Here is an 18,536-nt window from a genome sequence, read left to right as displayed (position 1 = left end):
TGAAGGCCAAAAAAAGTAGGGTAAATTTCCTAATCAAGTTTCAAGTGACATTTCTGTGTATGTCCAAGAGGGTCTGTGAATCCCCCCTCCCCCCAATATGTGCAAAAGTTTGTGTCTAAACATTTTCAAAGAAGTCTACAGCCTCAAAAGTAACATACCACTAACCTCTCCTCCCTTAACATGTCCCTCCATCTTTTTTTTTTTTTTTTTTTGGTCATAGGGCACATGTGCCCACTGGAGGAAGAAACAGTGAGAAAGAACGTGAGAAATCATTCCCAAGGGGGTATGACCATGCCACAATCCCCTCTTCACTCTCCTCCTGTGATTTTTTGGGGCAGGCACACACATGTGCAGAGTGACTCCCAAGCCACCAGGTGTCCAGGACCTGAACCATGGTCAGCTATGTGGAAGTCCAGTGCCTCAACCACACCACCCACTGGCCCCCTTAATACATTTCTTAACCACCCAGTGGTGACACAGCACTTACACAGAAAGGCTGTGAGGGGATTAGAGAGGTAATTTGTGAGAGTTATCTGAAACATCCCAAACTTCCTTCTCTTCCTTCCTTCCCAGCCTATTTATTAAAAAAAAAAAAAAACATATATTTTATTTATTATTACTTTTTAATTTAGTCAGTGAGAGATAGAGAGAGGAAAAGTGAGGAAACAAGCTGTCAGGTCCAGGACATGAACAGCAGTCAGCCATGTGGGAATCTAGCACCTTCACCCAAGCCACCTGCTGTCCCCCTATCCCCAGTTTATTTCTAATATTCAGCAAATACTATTGAGCAACTATGTAGCAGACCCCATTCTTGTGTTTGGGGTAAAGTGGTAAAGGAGACAGATACAGTCTGCTTTTCACAAGTTCAAATTCAAAGGGAAACAATAAACAAATAAAAGTAACAATTTCAAGGACCACACAGTGGGACCACTGCCCTGCAAGGGTGACCCACATGGGAGGGCCCTGAATTTGTGTCCAGAGACTTTCCTGAGTATGCTGGGCAAGTGTGTTTCCATGGTTTGGGGCTGAAGCTAGGGGTGATATGTGATGTCAAGATCATGTTGGGAGTGCTGTCACTCACTCATAGAAGGAATGAAAAATACACAGGATTAACAATGTGATACAGCCTGGTAAGGTGTAGTGGCATCTGAGATCTCTGTATGACAGAGACAGTCATGTGAGGATCTGGGGAACAAAGCATCCAGGTCAAGGGAGCAGGAAGGGCAAAGCCTTGTAGGAAAGACCACTGGCCAAGGGCCCTTCATTCTCAGTCCCACTAGAGTCTGGGTTGCCTTGACCACATCACATAACTTCTGAGGCCTAGCTGCCACACCTACAAAATGGAAATAAGGACTCCTTACCTGCCACAAGGAGGGGGGACTCAATGAAAGGGCTGTTTAAAGTCTGGAATCCTTCCCAAATCTCACCAGTAGACACCTGATATGCATCACTGGCACCCATCTTGGATGAGGGGAACCTGCACAGAAAACCCTGGGTCATGTTTTTTGATTTTTAATTTCACACAACTAGAAATATCTTTAATTGTTTCTGGCTAACATCGTGGCCTTTTCTTGCCACCTGGGGCCTATCACGGTAAATGCTTATTCATATCCCCCATGGCAGAAAAGCAGACAAGGAAAGGACATCAGGTAACACTGTTCTGGCAATAACTAAGACCATATATCTGCCTCCACACCCCCCATCCCACATGCACAAGAAGATCGGGGCTCAGCCTGTCCTGTCATCAGAGAACGTACTTGCTTTACTTAAGGCGTTGGAAGGATCATGGTCCCTGGGTTGGTCCACTTACTATAATAAATCCTAATTCACTCTCTTAAGTCTCTCTTTACTCTGTCCCCTACTCTCCAACTTTACAGTCAATGCCCTGGTTCAGGCCTCATCCTTTCACACCTTCTCTCTTCCTATGCTCTCTCTTTGGTCCTACTCTCCCCACTTCCAAGCCATTTGCCACACTGTAACCAGTACCTAACACACAAAATTGTCTGTCTCTCCACTGCTCCAAACCCGTAGCTCCCCACAGCCCATGGGGTAACTGCCAAACTACTAGACCACCCAACCAAGGCTACTGCTCCAACACTAAGCTTCTGACATCCTGTTCCAGCACTTAGGACCTCCTCAGTATCTACATCAAACTCCTCACTGTCTCTAAAACCAGCCTAGCATCCCAGAGAACTGTCTTTGTTGCTCCCCATGCCAAACTCTTAACTCCACCTTTACTTTCATCTCTGTCTATACATTTCTACCCATCCTTCAAGATCCCAAAGCTTGCTCTGGAGGCTACCAAGTGGTGTGGTGGTTAAGGCGACTGGACTCCCACATGGCCAGCTGCAGTTCAAATCCTGGATCTGGCGGCTTCCTTTCTCACTTTCTCTCTCCCTCTCTCTCTCATTCTGTTCTTCTCTGGTCAAAATTAAAATAATAAAGTTAAGTAAAATAATAATAATTTAAAAAAAAAAAAGTTCTCCCTGATTCCTCTAGAAAATCGGTTCACTTTTTTTTTTTAAAGCTACTTAAGAAGGTGTGAGGTGATGAGGCCTGAACCAGGGCATTGGCTGTGAAGTTGGAGAGTAGGGGAGAGAGTAAAGAGAGACTTAAGTGAATTAGGATTTATTATAATAAGTAGACCAACCCAGGACCATAAGATGGGCATGCTTGCCAGAGAGAAGCGAGAGGGAAAGTAAGAAATCATCCCTGGGGGGATGCCTTAACAGCAATCTCTCTTCTTTCATTCTCCTCCTGGGAGTTTGTGCACAAGCACAGGGCACCCAGCATGACTTCAAGCAGCTGGGTACAGGACTAGAACCACAGTCAGTCATGTGGGAGTCCAGAGACTTCACCACAACACCACTTCCTGGCCCACTCTCTACCTTCTTAATCAAACAAAAAACAAGGGCTTCAGGTGCTTTAGGATGTGAACAATCCTAACAAAACCCAGAGAGAACAAATAGTTAAGGCATTGAGGGCCACCTAGGAGTGAGGTGGGGTTTGGAATCATACATTTGCAAATTTTAAAAACTGCCCCGGAAAAGGGGACCAGCAGTTAGCATAATGGATATGTCACTGGATTCCTACGTAGTCAACCCTGGTTCGAGTCCCAGACCCGGTGGCTTAAACTCACACCAGGCACTGCGTGCGTGCCCAAGATTCCGAGAGGAGAAGGGACTGCGGCGTGGCCATCCTCCCTGGGGCGTGATTTCTCGCTTTCTGTCTCTCTGTCTCTCTCTTTCTAGTGAGCGCACATGCACCCTATAGCAAAAACCTTTCAAAAAAGAAAAGAAAAGAAAAGAAAAACAAATGCTTTCCTTTTGTCTCTAAGACAGTCCTTGCTGTTGTCCCAAGTAAGAGAAATCAGGTGGGTTTTCTCCCTTCCTTACTCTCAGAGGTTTTTGCCGTAGGGCATGTCTGCTCACTGGCGGGGGAGGAAGGACAGAGACAGTGAGAGGCAAAGTGGCTACACTGCGATCCCTTCTCCATTTTCCATTCTCCTCTCCGGATTTTGGGCACGAATGCACACACGCTCGAGTTTCAAGTCACATGGGTCCGAGACTCCGGGACTCCCCACCGCGGTCAGGCACGTGGAGTCCAGCGATGTAACCCCTACCCCACGTGCTGGCCCCCAGGTGGGTTTTTCTAGTTCCTGCTTGGGCTGGGAACAAGCCTAGGTTCCAACACTGAATCAGCGGGCTATAGGACCCAGAGCCGGTCTGTGCCCCACGCTGGGCTTCTAGTCCCACGTCCACTCGCCTCGCCCTCAACTGTGCCTGAGGAAATGACTGGCCCACTCAGAGTACTAGGTTCCCCATCTCACTCTGGGCGTCACCAGCTATGCACAACGCATCTCCCGCCGACTCAACCTGTTCCCTCCTCTTTCCTCTTTTCCAAATTCCGGTCCCCTTGGGTGCAGGCAACGCACCCCTAACATCAAGGCCTCCCCTCCCAGGCCGCGGTCCGGTTCCACAGGCACGAATCTCCGCCCCCTCCTTGCTCCCTAGGGCCTCCCTGGGCGGTCCGCGCAAGCGCGCTGGGTGACATCGAAGCCCCGCCCCGTGAACCCGGATAGCGGCGCGAGGGGCTGAGTGCGGTAAGCAGCGGGACAACGATCGAGTAGGTTGGGGCCGCGACAACGGCGGCCGGCAAGGGTCACGTTTCCATGAGAGAAACGCTTTGAGGGACGGGTCCGACGAGTGATTGGAAACCCGGAGGCCGGGAGATTTTGCAATTCAGACCCATTGCATGCACGAGGAAACTAGTGTCCAGCGAGGGGGTTGGGCTGGCGCATGTTGATTTTAGATTTTCCAGATCCCTCCAGAGGGGGCCGGAATTGGAGATGCAGTGCCTATGAGTCTAGAGGCTAAGTTTTCAAAAAAATAGAAAACCAACCGGGAACAATTAGAATCAAACTTTGCCCATGGTGGGAGCGAGCGGGCCAGCGAAATGGGGCAGGCCTGGGCAGGCGACCGCATCTTGCCTCCGGCCCCAGGCAGGCACTGGCCTCGCCCTCGGAACAAAGTCCAACTGGGCTTCCTAGTGGGCGTTTTAAAGCTTTCAGTGACCGCCAGGCTGTCATCCATTCATTGGTTTACTATTCATTGAATGCAGCACTAGGCGCTAGTACTCCGTAGGAAGTGATCAGGACAGATAGTTACAGCACAGAGAAAAGTAATAGACTAGATGCCCTTGGCACAGCAGAACGGGGACGGCTTCCAAAACAATCGTGAACGAACGCTGGTCAGGAGTGTTCGGTAGAGAAAACAGCGCGTGCCAAGGACTGGAAGAGAGAGGCTGGTGTACCCTGGTCACTGAAGGACACCTCACTGAGTCTGTTTAGTGCCCAGGGAAGGTGGTGGTGGAGATGGAGTGGAGATGGAGAGAAATCAAAGAATGCAAAGTACTCTAGGCAGCAGAAGCCACTGGATTTGAGAATGGGTGTAGGAGAAAAATACATGCAAGACTTGGGTGATTGAGTGGGGTTCATCAGAAAAGAAGCAGATTTGCGGGAACACGAATTCTGTAATATTCTGTTCTACCAGGAGGCAGCAGTTAGATATCCTAGTTTGAAAGTCAGGAAAGTACTGCTTTGAGTGACAGCTACAAAACAAATAAAACCACAAGAAGGGGTGAGAGGGAATATTGAGAAAAACAAAGGGCTCAGCTGGCCCTTTCCATAGTGATTATTTTATGTCTTATCTTTCTCTGTGTTGCCAGTACCTAGCCAAGCACCTGGCATTAGATGCAAATCAATGTTTACCAACTAATCAAAAGCCCTTCGGCAGGCTGATGTTGGAATCCCAGAACTGTGGAGAGATGGGGGCTAGTGGAGGTTCCACTGGTCTAAAGTCAAAGTCTTGGGTTCTTGGCCTGGTCTGATGTGACCTCTGACAAGTCTTCTTCCACCTGTGAAGTGAGTACAGCAAAAAAAAAAAAAAAAAAAAAAAGCTCCCAGGTAGAGATCCAAATACTACTGAGAAATTTCACATATTTTTCTCATTTAATCCACAGAAAACTTACTTAAAAGGGAGTAACGTTTTTAAGGACTAAAACCCAGGTCAGTTCTGTCTGACTCCAGAGCCTAGTTCTTTACTATGACTGTCCTCATCTATTCCTCACCCAATAGGGATATTTTCAGGACCCTCTGGAGAACGCATGCTCATTCAACATTGTGCTGAGGCTAGCAGACTTTCATCATTGTTGTAAGCACCAGCTCTGTCATGGGAAGAGGAAGGCAGAGCTGAATGTGATAGAAATTACTTATTCTCTAGCCCTCTTTTTGGGACTACTGACTTGAGCAACCAGGTGCTTATTCTTAAAATTAAATGACATTGGGACAGAACAAAATTAATTACTGGTATTTCTAGGTTTTTATACAGGTTTTTTTTTTTTTTTTAAGGGAGATTTTTGCTATAGGGCATGTGGGCTCGCTGGAGAGACAGAGAGAGTCAGAGAGACCGAAAGTGAGAAATCACTCCCCAGGGGGATGGCCACACTGTAATCCCTTCTCCTCTTGGGATTTTGGGCACACACACACACAAAGGCCTGGAGTGAGTTTTAAGCTGCGGGGTCTGGGACTCAAACCACAGCTGACTACATCGGAATTTAGCAAAAAAAGCCATTATGCCATCTCCTGGTCCCTCCAAGTCTTTTTAAACCTCTGAGGCAGGATGCAAAGTGAGTATCAAGGTATGACTTGGTACACTGTGCCTCTCTGGACAACCAATTGGACTCCTCCTCCTATTACATTGAGTACTTGGGTTTAAGTATAGAAATAACTTACTATACTGCTAATGTGATTTCTCAGAAATATTTTTTGTCTTGGGACCAGCAGATGCCATAATGGTTACGTCTCTAGACGCCCACATAGTTGGCTGCCATTCAAGTCATGGACCCGGTGGCTTAAAACTCACGCCAGGCATGTGCGCATGTGTGCCCAAAATCTCCAGAGGAGATTGGAGGAGAAGGGACTGCGGTGTGGCCATCATCCCAAGGGGCGATTTCTTGCTTTTTATCTCTCTGTCTCTCTGTCTCTCCAGAGAGCACATGTGCCCTATAGCAAAAATCTCTCAAAAAAATATATAGGGGGACCAGCAGTTAACGTAATGGCTATGTCACTGGACTCCCACATAGTGGACCGCAGTTCGAGTCCCGGACCCGGTGGCTTAAAACTCATGCTGGGTACATGTGCGTGCGTGCCCAAGATCCCAAGAGGAGAATAGAGGAGAAGGGATTGCGGCATGGCCATTCCCCCCTGGGGGTGATTTCTCGCTTTCTATCTCTCTGTCTCTCTCTGTCTGTCTGGCAAGCGCACATGCCCTATATCAAAAAACCTCTCTCTAAAAAAAATATATATATATATGTGGACCAGTAGTTAGTGTAATGGCTATGTTGCTGAACTCCCATGTAGTCGACCACGGTTTGAGTCCTGGACCCAGTGGCTTAAACTCATGTCAGGCACATGTACATGTGTGCCCAAGATCCTGAGAGGAGAATGGAGGAGAAGGGATTGCAGTGTGGCCATCCCCCCTGGGGGGTGATTTCTCGCTTTCTATCTCTCTGTCTCTCTGTCTTTCTGGTGAGCACACATGCCCTGTAGCAAAAACCTCTTCAAAAAATAATAATTAAAAATATATATAGTCATTGATGTCTGTATATAGAGTATAATAATTTCCTACTTGTAAGTTTGTTTCTGGTTAGTACGAGGGAAGAATTCACTTACTCTGCATTTCATGGTATTCCACAAAGAACTCTTTCTACCTTGCCCATGTAATATATATGAGATCTTCTGACATGGTTTTTTGGAGCTAGGAGGGAAATTAATAATTACTTCAGTGTTTACCATCCTTGTTAAAAATACCATGTGTTGAGGGGCCAGCAGGTGGTGTGGTGGTTAAGGGTGCTAGACTCCCATATGGCCAACCATGGTTCAAGTCCTGGACCTGGTGGCTTGCTTTCTCACTTTCTCTCTGTGTCTTTCTCTGGTCAAATTAAAATAAATAAATGAATGGTTCAAATCCTGGACCTGATGGCTTGCTTTCTCACTTTCTCTCTCTCTCTCTGTGTCTTTCTCTGGTCAATTAAAATAACAGCAGTTAATGTAATGACTATGTCGCTGGACTCCCACGTAGTCGACTGCGGTTCGAGTCCCAGACCCAGTGGCTTAAACTCACGCTGGGCACATGTGCGTGCGTGCCCAAGATCCCAAGAGGAGAATGGAGGAGAAGGGATTGCAGTGTGACCATCCCCCCTGGGGGGTGATTTCTCGCTTTCTGTCTCTCTGTCTCTCTCTGTCTGTCTGGCGAGCGCACGCGCCCTATAGCAAAAACCTCTCCAAAAAAAAAAAAGAAGAAGAAAATAAATAATTCTTAAAAAAAAAAACAAAACAAAAACCATGTCTTGATCCCTCCCTTCCTTCAGACCTCCTAAAATAGAATCATTTGGTGGGGCCCAGGAATTTGTATTCTTCCCTAAGCTCCCCAGAATGCTCAGCCAGGTTGGTAAACCACTGATCTGATTGCCTCATCCTCATCCTCATTGTTTCCCAGGTGGAGAATCTTCTGCTCTGGGAGGGGAAGGATCTCGCCCTAGTCACTTCTGAAGTTACTGCCTCTTTCTCCAGTGAAGAGCATTGGTTCGGAGTCCAGAGACCTGGAGTCTAATCCAGACTTTACCTATGGCCAATCATTCCACCTCTCTGAGCCTCTGTTCCTTACTGTGTCAATAATACCATACCATTGTTGTATTAGGAATCAAAAGAGAGAGTGGCAATGGAAATGCTTTGTCAAGCTTTCTGTTTTGTGCACGTAGTTGTTAAGAGCTGAGACCAGCCACTGTTCACTCCCCTTCCACAGAGGCCAGGGTCCCTCTTGGGGGGTGGCTGCCAGCCACTTTCAGTGCTTACTGGTCCCTCGGCCATCTGTCACCAAGCTCTACTCTTGTCTGTTGCAGGTTGAAATGGCTGCTGGCTGGGAAAGTCTCTTGCAGGATGAGCAGCAGCTAGAGGAGCTGGCACTGCAGGCTGTCGACCGAGCCCTGGCTGAGGGAGTGTTGCTGAGGACCTCGCAGGAGCCCAGCTCCTCAGATGTAAGCCCCCAACCCCTCCCCCTCCCCACTTTACTGACCACAGTCCAGCTGGCCGGTGCAGTTCCTTTGGGTCATCTCTTTTGCATTTTTTTCAACAGCTAAAATTGACCTTTAGAAGTAGGCAAAGTAAAAAGCATGCTGAAGAAATCACATTAAATCTGGGGTTTGAAGTGTGACTTAAGCAAATTATTTAACCTCTTGCAGCTGGAGTTTTATCATATATGAAAAAGGGATAATAATAGAACCAGAAAGTAATTCACATAAAGTGCTTTGCTCAGAGAACTATTATTTGTTAAGACCCCCTAATCACACTACCTTCTCTGTAATTAGTTTATTGTTTATCCTTTCAGATCTATCTCTGTGTATTTATATACATAGATATGTGTATATAAAAATATGTCATTTTAATTTATTTTTTCAAAATGATTTTCTTTTTAAATTTTGCCAGAGGATACATGTGCTCACTAAAGAGAAGGAAGGAGAAAGTGAGAAAGTACTCCCCATGTGGCATCGTCCTGCCATAATCCCTTTTCCTCCATTTCTCCCTCTTTTTGGGATTTTGGGCACTTATGTACATGTACCCAGTATGTTTTCCTAAGGAACTAGGTCCAGAACTCAAACCGCACAGTCAGCCATGTGGGACCCAGGTACTTTTACTATCACACCACTGGCTGGACCCCCAGATATATAGTGTTTAAAGAAACAGATTAGATCACATATATTGTTTTATGATGTGATTCTTTTTTTCCTTCAACAGTACATCTTAGAACTCTTACCCATTAGGGCCTTCATTCTAATACATAGCATTCCTGGTGTGGATGCACCACAATTTAACTTTCCTGTACTGATAGCTTCTAGGTGATTTCAAATGTTTTTATGACTATAAAGAGTACTCCAGGGAAAATTCACGTACATCGCTGTTTGGGCACTTGTGTAAGTGTTTCTCTAGGGTTGATACATAAAAGTAGAAATGCTGAGTCCAAACCATACCTTTTTAAAATGTCATTCTTTAAAAGACAAAACAAAATAAAACTTTTATTTTGTGACTAGGTGAGATATTTTCAGATTTAAAATTCAAAAAGTAGAGACCAGCAGATGGCATAATGGTTATGCTGGTGGACTCCCATGGAGTCAACTACATTTTGAGACCTGGCGGCTTAAACTTGTGCTGGGCGCATGTGCATGCATTGCCCAAAATCCAGAGAGGAGATTGGAGGAGAAAGGTTTGTAGTGTGGTCATCCCCCTAGGAGGTGATTTCTGGCTTTCTATCTTGCTGTCTCTCTGGTGAGCACATGGGCCGTACAGCAAAAACCTCTCTAAAGATTTTTTAAAAAAGAAAAAAATGCAAGAATTTACAGTTTAACCCTCTTTTCCACATTCCCTAGATACCTGGTTCTCCTGCCCCAAAGGTAGTCTGTGTTGTAATGGTCTTGTTTATCCTTTCAGTTTATTCAGAACAAGTATATGTATATATTTCTCTTTCCACTTTGTACACAAAGAAGCAAAGTAAATGAGTTCTTCTGTACCTTGACTGCTTTTTCTTTTTTAACTTAACTTCATACAATAGGGCCAGCAGGTGACATAAAGGTTAAAATACTAGATCCCACATGGTCAACTCCATGGTTCAAGTCCCTGATCTGGAGGCTTGAAAATCATGACAAATGTGTGTGCATGTATGCCCATGCACACACTGAGAGGAGAATAGAGAAAGGATTGCAATGTGGCCATCCCCTCAGGGGGTGATTTCTCACTTTCCCTCTCTCTCTTTCTCTCTCCTTCCTTGTCTGTCTCTCTGGCAAGTGCACGCACCCTAAACCAAACAAAACAAAAACAAAAAAAACTGCATATAATAAATAAGACCATTTATATTGGTGACAAAAATAGCTGCCAACATATTTTTTTAAATAATTACTTTATCTAACTTTTGTTTCTTTTTCTTCTTTCTTTCTTTATTTTAATTTGACCAGAGAGGGAGAGAGAGAGAGAGAGAGAGAGAAAGTGAGAGAGCAAGCCACCAGGTCCAGGATGCAAACCACAGTTGGCCATGTGGGAGTTCAGCACCCTCAACCACCACACCACTTGCTGGCCCCCAGCATCCTTTTTTTTAACCCAATCACATTCTTTTTTATCTCTCCGTGGCCAGAATCTAGTCAAGGCCTGGTGGCAAGTCCAGATTAAATAAGTATTTGCTGAGACCCAAGTAAATGAGAAGGACTATCACTTAAGGTAGGCTGATGCTGTGGAAGGTCTGCCTGTGGCTTTGGGTAGAATTGCTTAGGCTGTAAACTTAGATTTTGTGAACTGCTTGTCTGAATCCAAGATATTCTGAACTTTTATATCTTCTGTTAATCAGTTCGTATTATGTGAAGGTCCAACATTTGGTCCTTCTGAAAGTTAATGGAATGCCTAGAAAAGGCACAATCCTCAATGAGAATTCTAATCCAGACAAAAAAGCAAGGAAGTGCATATGTGTACATGATTTCATTCCAAATCTTTACCTGGTTTTTGCTGTATGTGGGCCACTTTAAGCACTGAGGACAGAGGGATGAGATAGTCAGAAGTCCCAGCCTCTGGAACTCATGGTATAGTTGGAGAATGAACCACTAGACAAAATGAGGAAACAGGCAATCTTCTGCATAATATTAACCATTTATCAAGTATTTACTATGTGCTAGACACTATTCTAAACACTTGGGGGGCTGGCCCTGTAGCACAGTGGTTGGGTGCTGTATATGCTTGCCAAATAGAGCATCTGGTGACTCTGGCCCTGACTCTGACATGGCTGACCAAGGTTCACATCCTGGCCCCAGTGACTTGAAAAACATACCAGGTGCATGTGCCCATGTACTCTGAATCCTTCAGGGATGGAAAAGGGATTGCAATATGGCCACGCCCTATGTGGGAATGCTTTCTCTCTCTCTCTCTTTTTTTTTTTTTTTGTCTCTCTGGCAATTTAAAAAAAAGATTAAAAATTAAAAAAAAAACACATTAGAGTTATGAATCATTTATCCCTCACCACAACAGAGATGAGGTAACCAAGGCCCAGAGAAGTTCAGTATATTGAGGTCATTTAAATGGTGTAATAATGTACAGAGCCAGAATTTACACCCAAGGAGTTCGGCTCATGGGTTCATGCTCCGAACATCAATGCTTTACTGCCTCTCTGAGGATACTGTACAGGATTCAGGAAAAGGAGAAATTCATTATGATTAGAGGGTTGAAATTGGGGGCAGTATTTGGACTAGAACTTAAAAGACAAGTGGGGGAAAGTAATAGAATAGCAAAGGCCCAAAAAAGAGAAGGCAAAAACTGTTCAAGAAGATGCAGCTGAAATGTAGGGGCATGTAACAGGATATAGTGGGAAAGAAGGCAGGCCAAAGTCAAGACAGGCAAGAGGCTTAGATACTGGGCAGAAGAGGAATGTGAACTTTATACCATAGATTGGGCTGTAAACCAGCCATGTGTAAGCTGTTTGGCTCCTACTGTGTTTAGGGAGTTAATTTATTTTTTGAATAAGTAATAAATGAGTAGGGTACAAAATTCAAAACGGTATTCAGTGAAGGGTGAAATCTCTCCTTTAGCCACTGTTTTCTTTTTCAAAATATTACTACAAAGATCAGAGCAAAGCTGATATTTTCAAGACAATAGTACCAGTTTTATATAATTCAGCACTTAAACAATAATTTAGGACTAACTAAACCTTAATGAAAATGAGGTGTGGAGTTGATTTCTTCTGCAGTTTTGTTTTCTATCCCTCTGCCATGTGTATCATTGTTACTGACTCCTCAGGTCAAAGAAGGAAAAAAATACACACACACACACACACACACATATATATATATATATATATACATACATACACACACATACATACACATGGCTACCCAGTTTGCCAAACAGAGCATCTGGTGACTATGACCCAGTCTACTGCATGGCAATAATTGGCTAGAGCAAAGTTCTGGCTGCCCCCTTTACACAGACGTGAGTTCTTCAGTTTGCCACAGTTGCTGTCACTCCCTGTACTGTTTTTCTGACTACAAAACAGAATTTTATTGTCATACATGCACTGCAGTTTTCCTTATAGTAGAATAATATTATTTTACCTTCAGAAGTGAGAAGACAGTGTGTTTCAGCCTTTAGACTTAGACAGCAGAGAACAGCTATATACTATTGATCCTAAGTTTAGATGCACCTAACAAGTTCTGGGGACAGAGGCACAGGGAAGTCTAAGAAGAAAAACTCTTTGGGAATTTCTCGGGCCAGATGGGACTTGTTAGAGGAGGCAGAGTTCTGAGTTTTAAAGCCAAGGGAACGCCCCTGTAGTCATCATACATGAACTCAGCATATTAGGTCACCCCTTCCATAATCTGCATTAATTCTAAATCATAAAGCCTTCAGGCTAAATAAACATTCTCAAAAATATCCTTTCTCAGTTTTATCTTAAAATAGCTGCTGAGGAGACCAGAAGTTAGCATAATGGCTATGTCACTGGTCTCCCATGTAGTCGACCGCGGTTTGAGTCTGGACCCGGTGGCTTAAACTCACGCCAGGGGGGGGGTGGTTTCTTGCTTTCTGTCTCTCTGTCTTTCTGGTGAGCGCACACACCCTATAGCAAAAATCTCTCCAAAAAAAAAAGCTGCTGAGGATGGTAATTTGGGGATTATCTAGCAAAATGTAAAATGAATTTACATTAATTACTTGGCTTATCCACTTCTAGAAATTTAGAACCTATGAACTTTCTCACGTACAAAATACCTAGAGTCTAGAATATATATTCTAGGATATTCATAGAATGTTGGTTAAATTAGGAAAAATAAAGAAACCACCTAAATATTCATTGGTACAAGACTAGATTAAATGAATTATGAGAGCCAGCCGGTGGCATGGTGGTTAAGGCAGCTGTATTCCACATGGGTTTGAGGGTTGAGGCCCACCTAGTGGTTTGAAAAATCATACCAGGCACATGTGCGTGCATGCCCAAAATTCTCCAAGAGGGGAATGGAGGAGAAGGGATTGAGGCATGGCCTTCACTTCTGGGGATGATTTCTCACTTTCCCTGTCTCTTTCTCTCTCAAGTGAATACATGTACTCTACAGCAAACTTAAAAAAAAAAAAAAAGTTGTTGGGCATGAGCATATGCGTGCCTGAAATCCCAAAAGGAAAAATGGAAAAGGGTTTGCTGAGAACAAGCAGAAGGTGTAATGGTTATGTTGTTGGACTCCCACATAGTGGACCATGCTTTAGACTCATACAGGCATGTGTGGGTGTGTGTCCATGATTCCGAGAGGAGAATGGAGAAGGGATTTCAGTGTGGACATCCCCTCTGGGGGGAAGGGGTGATTTTTCACTTTCTGTCTCTCTGGCAAGTGCACATGCCCTATAGCAAAAATCTCTCTTAAAAAAAAAGGGGGGGGGGCTTGTTCTCTAGAAAATTTAAATAAATAAATAAAATTATGGTATAATCCAAAGAGTAGAATTCTATACAGCCATTAAAGAGAATGAGAGTGCTCTACTTGAACATATAAGGAAATATTTTAAAAGCTAGGGACAGGGCCAGCCTTGTAGCCTGGTGGTTGAGAGAGCTGGATCCTATATGGCTAACTGTGGTTTGAATCCCAGTCCTAGTGACTTGAAAACACACCAGATGCATGTGTGTATGCACCCAAAATTCCAACAGGACGGGGAAATGTAGGAGAAGGGATTGTGGTGTTGACTACACCCCATCTGGGGGTGCTCTCTCTCTCTCTCCCTATCTCTCTCTGTCTCTTTGTCTCTCTCTGGCAAATACACATGCCCTCTAGCAATTAAAAAAAATGCTGTGTGTGTAAAAAAGAGAAAATATATATGTATACATATATACAATATAGAGATGTCTGGAAGGATGTGTGAGACACTAGTAATTTGTTTCTGGAGAGGAGAGCTAGGTGTCTGTAGCTAGAGTGGGAGCAAGACATACATCTCACTATGTATCCTTATGTCTCTTTTGAATTTTGTATCATATGTTTGTATTATCTCTTCAAAATAATAATGTTTAGGGGACCAGCAGTTAGCATAATGGCTATGTCGTTGAACTCCCATGTAGTCAACCGCAGTTCGAGTCCTGGAACTGGTGGCTTAAACTCACACTGGGCCCATGTGTGTGCGTGCCCAAGAGGAGAATGGAGGAGAAGGGATTGTGGCATGGCCATCCTCCCTGTGGGGGTGATTTCTCGCTTTCTGTCTCTCTGTCTTTCTCTGTCTTTCTGGTGAGCTCACGTGCCCTATAGCAAAAAACTCTCCAAAAAAAAAAAAAAGTGAAAAAAGAATAATGTTTATAAATATATAAATGCCAACTTCTTTTCTTTTTTTTTTGAGAGGTTTTTGCCTTGGGGTGCATGTGCTCACTAGGGAGAGAGATAGGGTTAGCGGGAAAGTGAGGAAATCATCCCTCAGGGGGATTGCCACACCACAATCCCTTCTCCTCCATTCTCCTGTGATTTAAGGCATGCATGCACACATGGCATGATTTTCAAGCCACCAAGTCCAGGCTTCTACTCAAAGGTCAGAGTTCACTTCTGCTGCATCTCTACTCCAGCCAAAAGATAAGAGGGCTGGAGAGTGAGCTTCTGACATAAAGAGATTCCTGGGCTTGAATATCAACAAACTAGGACCTTGTGTATGTTTAGTAACCACTCGATCCTAGCACCACTTACTAACTGAATATAATTTGTTACTGAACCTGTTATTTAATCTCTATCTCAGGTCCCTTATCTGTTAAATGTGGATAATAGTAGTACCTTCTTCAAGGATTAAATATTGGTTCTATATAAAGTACTTTAAAAAGCACCTTGCATATAGTAAGCTGTCAATAATTTTTTGTGCTCTCAATAGTTATCTGCTTTTTGCTTTTTTTTTTTCATTTTATTTTATTTTTATTGCCTTGCCTAAGAGAGACAGACAGAGGGAGAAAATAGTTCCTAGTGGGGGTTGGTCAAGCCACAATCCCTTCTCCATTTCTCCATCCCATCAGGATTTGAGTCATGCCCACACATGCACCCAAAATGTTTTTTTTTTTTCCCCCAACATGTTTTACAAGCTACCAGGCCAGGATTTGAACTATGGTCAGCCATGAGGGATCCAGCTCCCTTAACCACTAAGCTATAGGGCCAGACCTGCATCTCATCCTTTCTAATATGTAGAGATAAAATGCCACAGAATCTGGAAGTTCACTTTGTATACCTCTACCTTACCTTCTTCCCTTTTACACCTCCCAGAGATGATTACTCTTTTGCATTGGTGTGTCCTCAGTGAATGTAGGCCAGATTTTCAATAGGGTTACATTTGCAGGAAGAGAGCTCATTCACAGATGCTGTACCCCTGCCCTACTCTCTCCTTGACCAGGTGGTGAGCTATGCTCCATTCACGCTCTTTCTTTTTTTTCCCTCACTGGTCCCCAGTGCCCTGCTGGAGCAGGCCTATGCCGTGCAGATGGACTTCAACCTGCTAGTGGATGCTGTCAGCCAGAATGCTGCCTTTCTGGAGCAAACCCTCTCCAGGTACAGGGTGGTTAGTCACAGGAGCCAAAGGCTTAGAAGACTGAGGAGCCATCAGGAGTGGCTGGGTTAGTTGACTTATTGGGTGAAGGACAGGAGCCCTCCAGGAGAAACAAAACATAGTAGAATAGAGATTAGAATTCTAATCCTGGCTTTATCACTTTTTATATGGCCTTCGTTACTTCATTTGAAAATAGGGAGTTTGGCTTAAATCTAAGGTTATTTTCAGTGCTACCATTTCATGATTCTGTGATCTTGGGCTTAAAGTCAGATTTCCTACTTCTCCTAAGCAGTGGCCCCTTCCTTTTTGTCACCTTAGGCCTCTCATTTTTGGGTGAGATGGGGTGTAGACTGGCCATAACCAGGACAAGAGGCCATAACCACAACCCAACCCCCTCTTTTTATTTTTTCAGATTCTCGGACAAGTAAAAATTTTATCTTAGAATTAAATATAGATTATTTTTTTGAAATTATATATATGTAAGCATTACACCTATTTTATATGCTATATGTATATATAATTGCATATCTTAGATTAATTTTTCAACAAACTGGATTATTTTCTTAGGGGCAAAATCTTTTTAAGATATGCACCTCATTGTGATGGTGACTGTAAGAAGGGATCACAGTGGTAAGAAGTTTGGAAACCACTGACCAGGACTCAACAGCTCAATGACATGTGAATATATGCACCCTACCACCACCACGTTCCCCTGAGATCTTTCTCAGGGTGGCTCAGCTTTGTATCTGCAATTCTGGATTGTGGAAAATAATGAGCAATCATTATTTGGCTTATGACCTTTACCCTGATGAAATGATTATGTGGAAGACCTTTCCTGCAGGCCATCTCTGCAACCCTGCCTTCCCTGTTCCTCTCTCCTATAACAGACACAAACCCTGGCTCATCAGGAGGAAGGCCTGAGAGTGTATGTGCTAGAACAGCAGCCGGGACTTAGACTTGAGGGGGAGCATCTTTTTAGAAAAATGAAAATGTGTCCCAAATCCCCAGCTGACAACTCTCCTCACAAGAGCTGGAAAGGCCCCATGGGATAGCTCATCCTTGGGAGAGAGCTGGCTGGGAAGCAGAGAATTTCAGGGCATAACTGTGCTACTTGGCTCCCCCTGGTCAGTTATAGGGTCCTTGTAACAAGGTGAACTGGCAAGGCAGACTTGAGCAGTTGTGTGGGGTCTTCTCTGAATCTTGAGTATAATTACCTGTGGATTCCTTCTCACTGTGCCTCTTCCTGAGGCTCCAGGAAACCATACTGGATGGGTCCCTAGCATATGTTGTATTTCACAGCAGCACACTGGGCTGTGATGATGAGTCATCACAGACATGGCCCCCACTCTTAGGTAGTTTATACTACACAAATAAAATGGAGAATTGCAAATGCAATCAGTGCTATAAAGAAGTCTATAGTGCTATGAGAGCATATAGCAGGGAGATTCAAATAGGGAAGGTTTCCTTGAAGAAAAGAAAGAATATATTCAGCCAGACCAGAAAAATCTTTCTGGTGCATTGGGCATAACTGTTTTGTAATCTCTGAAGGCTGTTGTGGAGGAGGACATGTCCTGGGAGGACCCTGAGGGTGGGGAAAGCTACAGAGAGTTAATGTTACATCATCCAGAAAGCTTACCAACCATCAGAGCTATTCAAATATAGAGCTATTCAAATTCACATGCCATTTGTGAATTCTTGGGACCAGCTACTATGTTACATTCAAAGTAACAAGTTCAGTAAACTATGTTCAATATTTTGAATGAAACTTCTCATTTACTCTTCACCAGAGCTTTGATATAAATGTAATTATTTTCCTTTTCATTTTACAAATGAGAAAACTGAGACACAGACAGATGAAATGATTCTGAAGTTGCCTAGTAATAAGTGGTAGAGGTGGGATCTGAACCTAGGTCATCTGGCTCTAAAACTAGATTCTCTACTAGATTGGGGTGAGTGTTCAACTTTTGGCCAGTAGACAGAGGACTCAGAGTCAGTGGCTAGGGGTGGGACATCTTGACTTTTAATGTCCCATGTAGCCTGGAAAATATTCTCTGTTTCTTCCTCCAGCACCATCAAAAGGGATGAATTTACTGCTCGCCTCTTTGACATCCACAAGCAAGTCCTGAAAGAGGGCATTGCCCAGGTAGCAATTCCCAGCCCCATCCCAGTCTGGAACCTATCCCTCTGATTGATTGATTGATTACCAGAAAAATCTGTCCCATGCCCTGAGCTAGGGCTCTACCTTTCACTGGTCTCACTGGGTTTGGGAATGTTACTTAATGCCTCTAATCTCTACATAGAGTCCATGGTACCTGTCTGCCCTATGGCTAGGCCTTCAGAGTCAGCCCCTGGGCTGGTGTCCTCATCCTTCAGTTTTCCTCACAGACCGTGTTCCTGGGCCTGAACC

At 44.1% G+C, this 18,536-nt stretch overlaps 1 protein-coding gene across 2 annotated transcripts in view; it reads left to right on the top strand.

Moving 5' to 3' along the window:
• The first annotated feature begins 4,031 nt into the window (after nucleotides 1-4,031).
• The window catches only part of GSS (glutathione synthetase), a 31,467-nt gene continuing 16,962 nt past the window's right edge, over nucleotides 4,032-18,536 (top strand). The window contains exons 1-5 of one of the 2 annotated variants that reach the window (XM_014586130.2): nucleotides 4,032-4,102; nucleotides 8,461-8,595; nucleotides 15,977-16,131; nucleotides 18,197-18,272; nucleotides 18,515-18,532. In XM_014586130.2, coding sequence (XP_014441616.1) covers nucleotides 8,467-8,595; nucleotides 15,977-16,131; nucleotides 18,197-18,272; nucleotides 18,515-18,532 — 378 coding nt within the window. In that variant the 5' untranslated portion in view covers nucleotides 4,032-4,102; nucleotides 8,461-8,466. Of the gene's footprint in view, nucleotides 4,103-5,226; nucleotides 5,423-8,460; nucleotides 8,596-15,976; nucleotides 16,132-18,196; nucleotides 18,273-18,514; nucleotides 18,533-18,536 lie in introns of those variants that run through there. The other variant, XM_006144041.3, reaches the window with a different exon arrangement.

The sequence above is a fragment of the Tupaia chinensis genome, unplaced genomic scaffold, assembly GCF_000334495.1.
Source record: "Tupaia chinensis unplaced genomic scaffold, TupChi_1.0 Scaffold000115_1, whole genome shotgun sequence".
Classification (NCBI taxonomy): Eukaryota; Metazoa; Chordata; class Mammalia; order Scandentia; family Tupaiidae; genus Tupaia; species Tupaia belangeri.
Note: the sequence above shows the minus strand (reverse complement) of the source record. Positions and strands in the feature narration are given on the sequence as shown.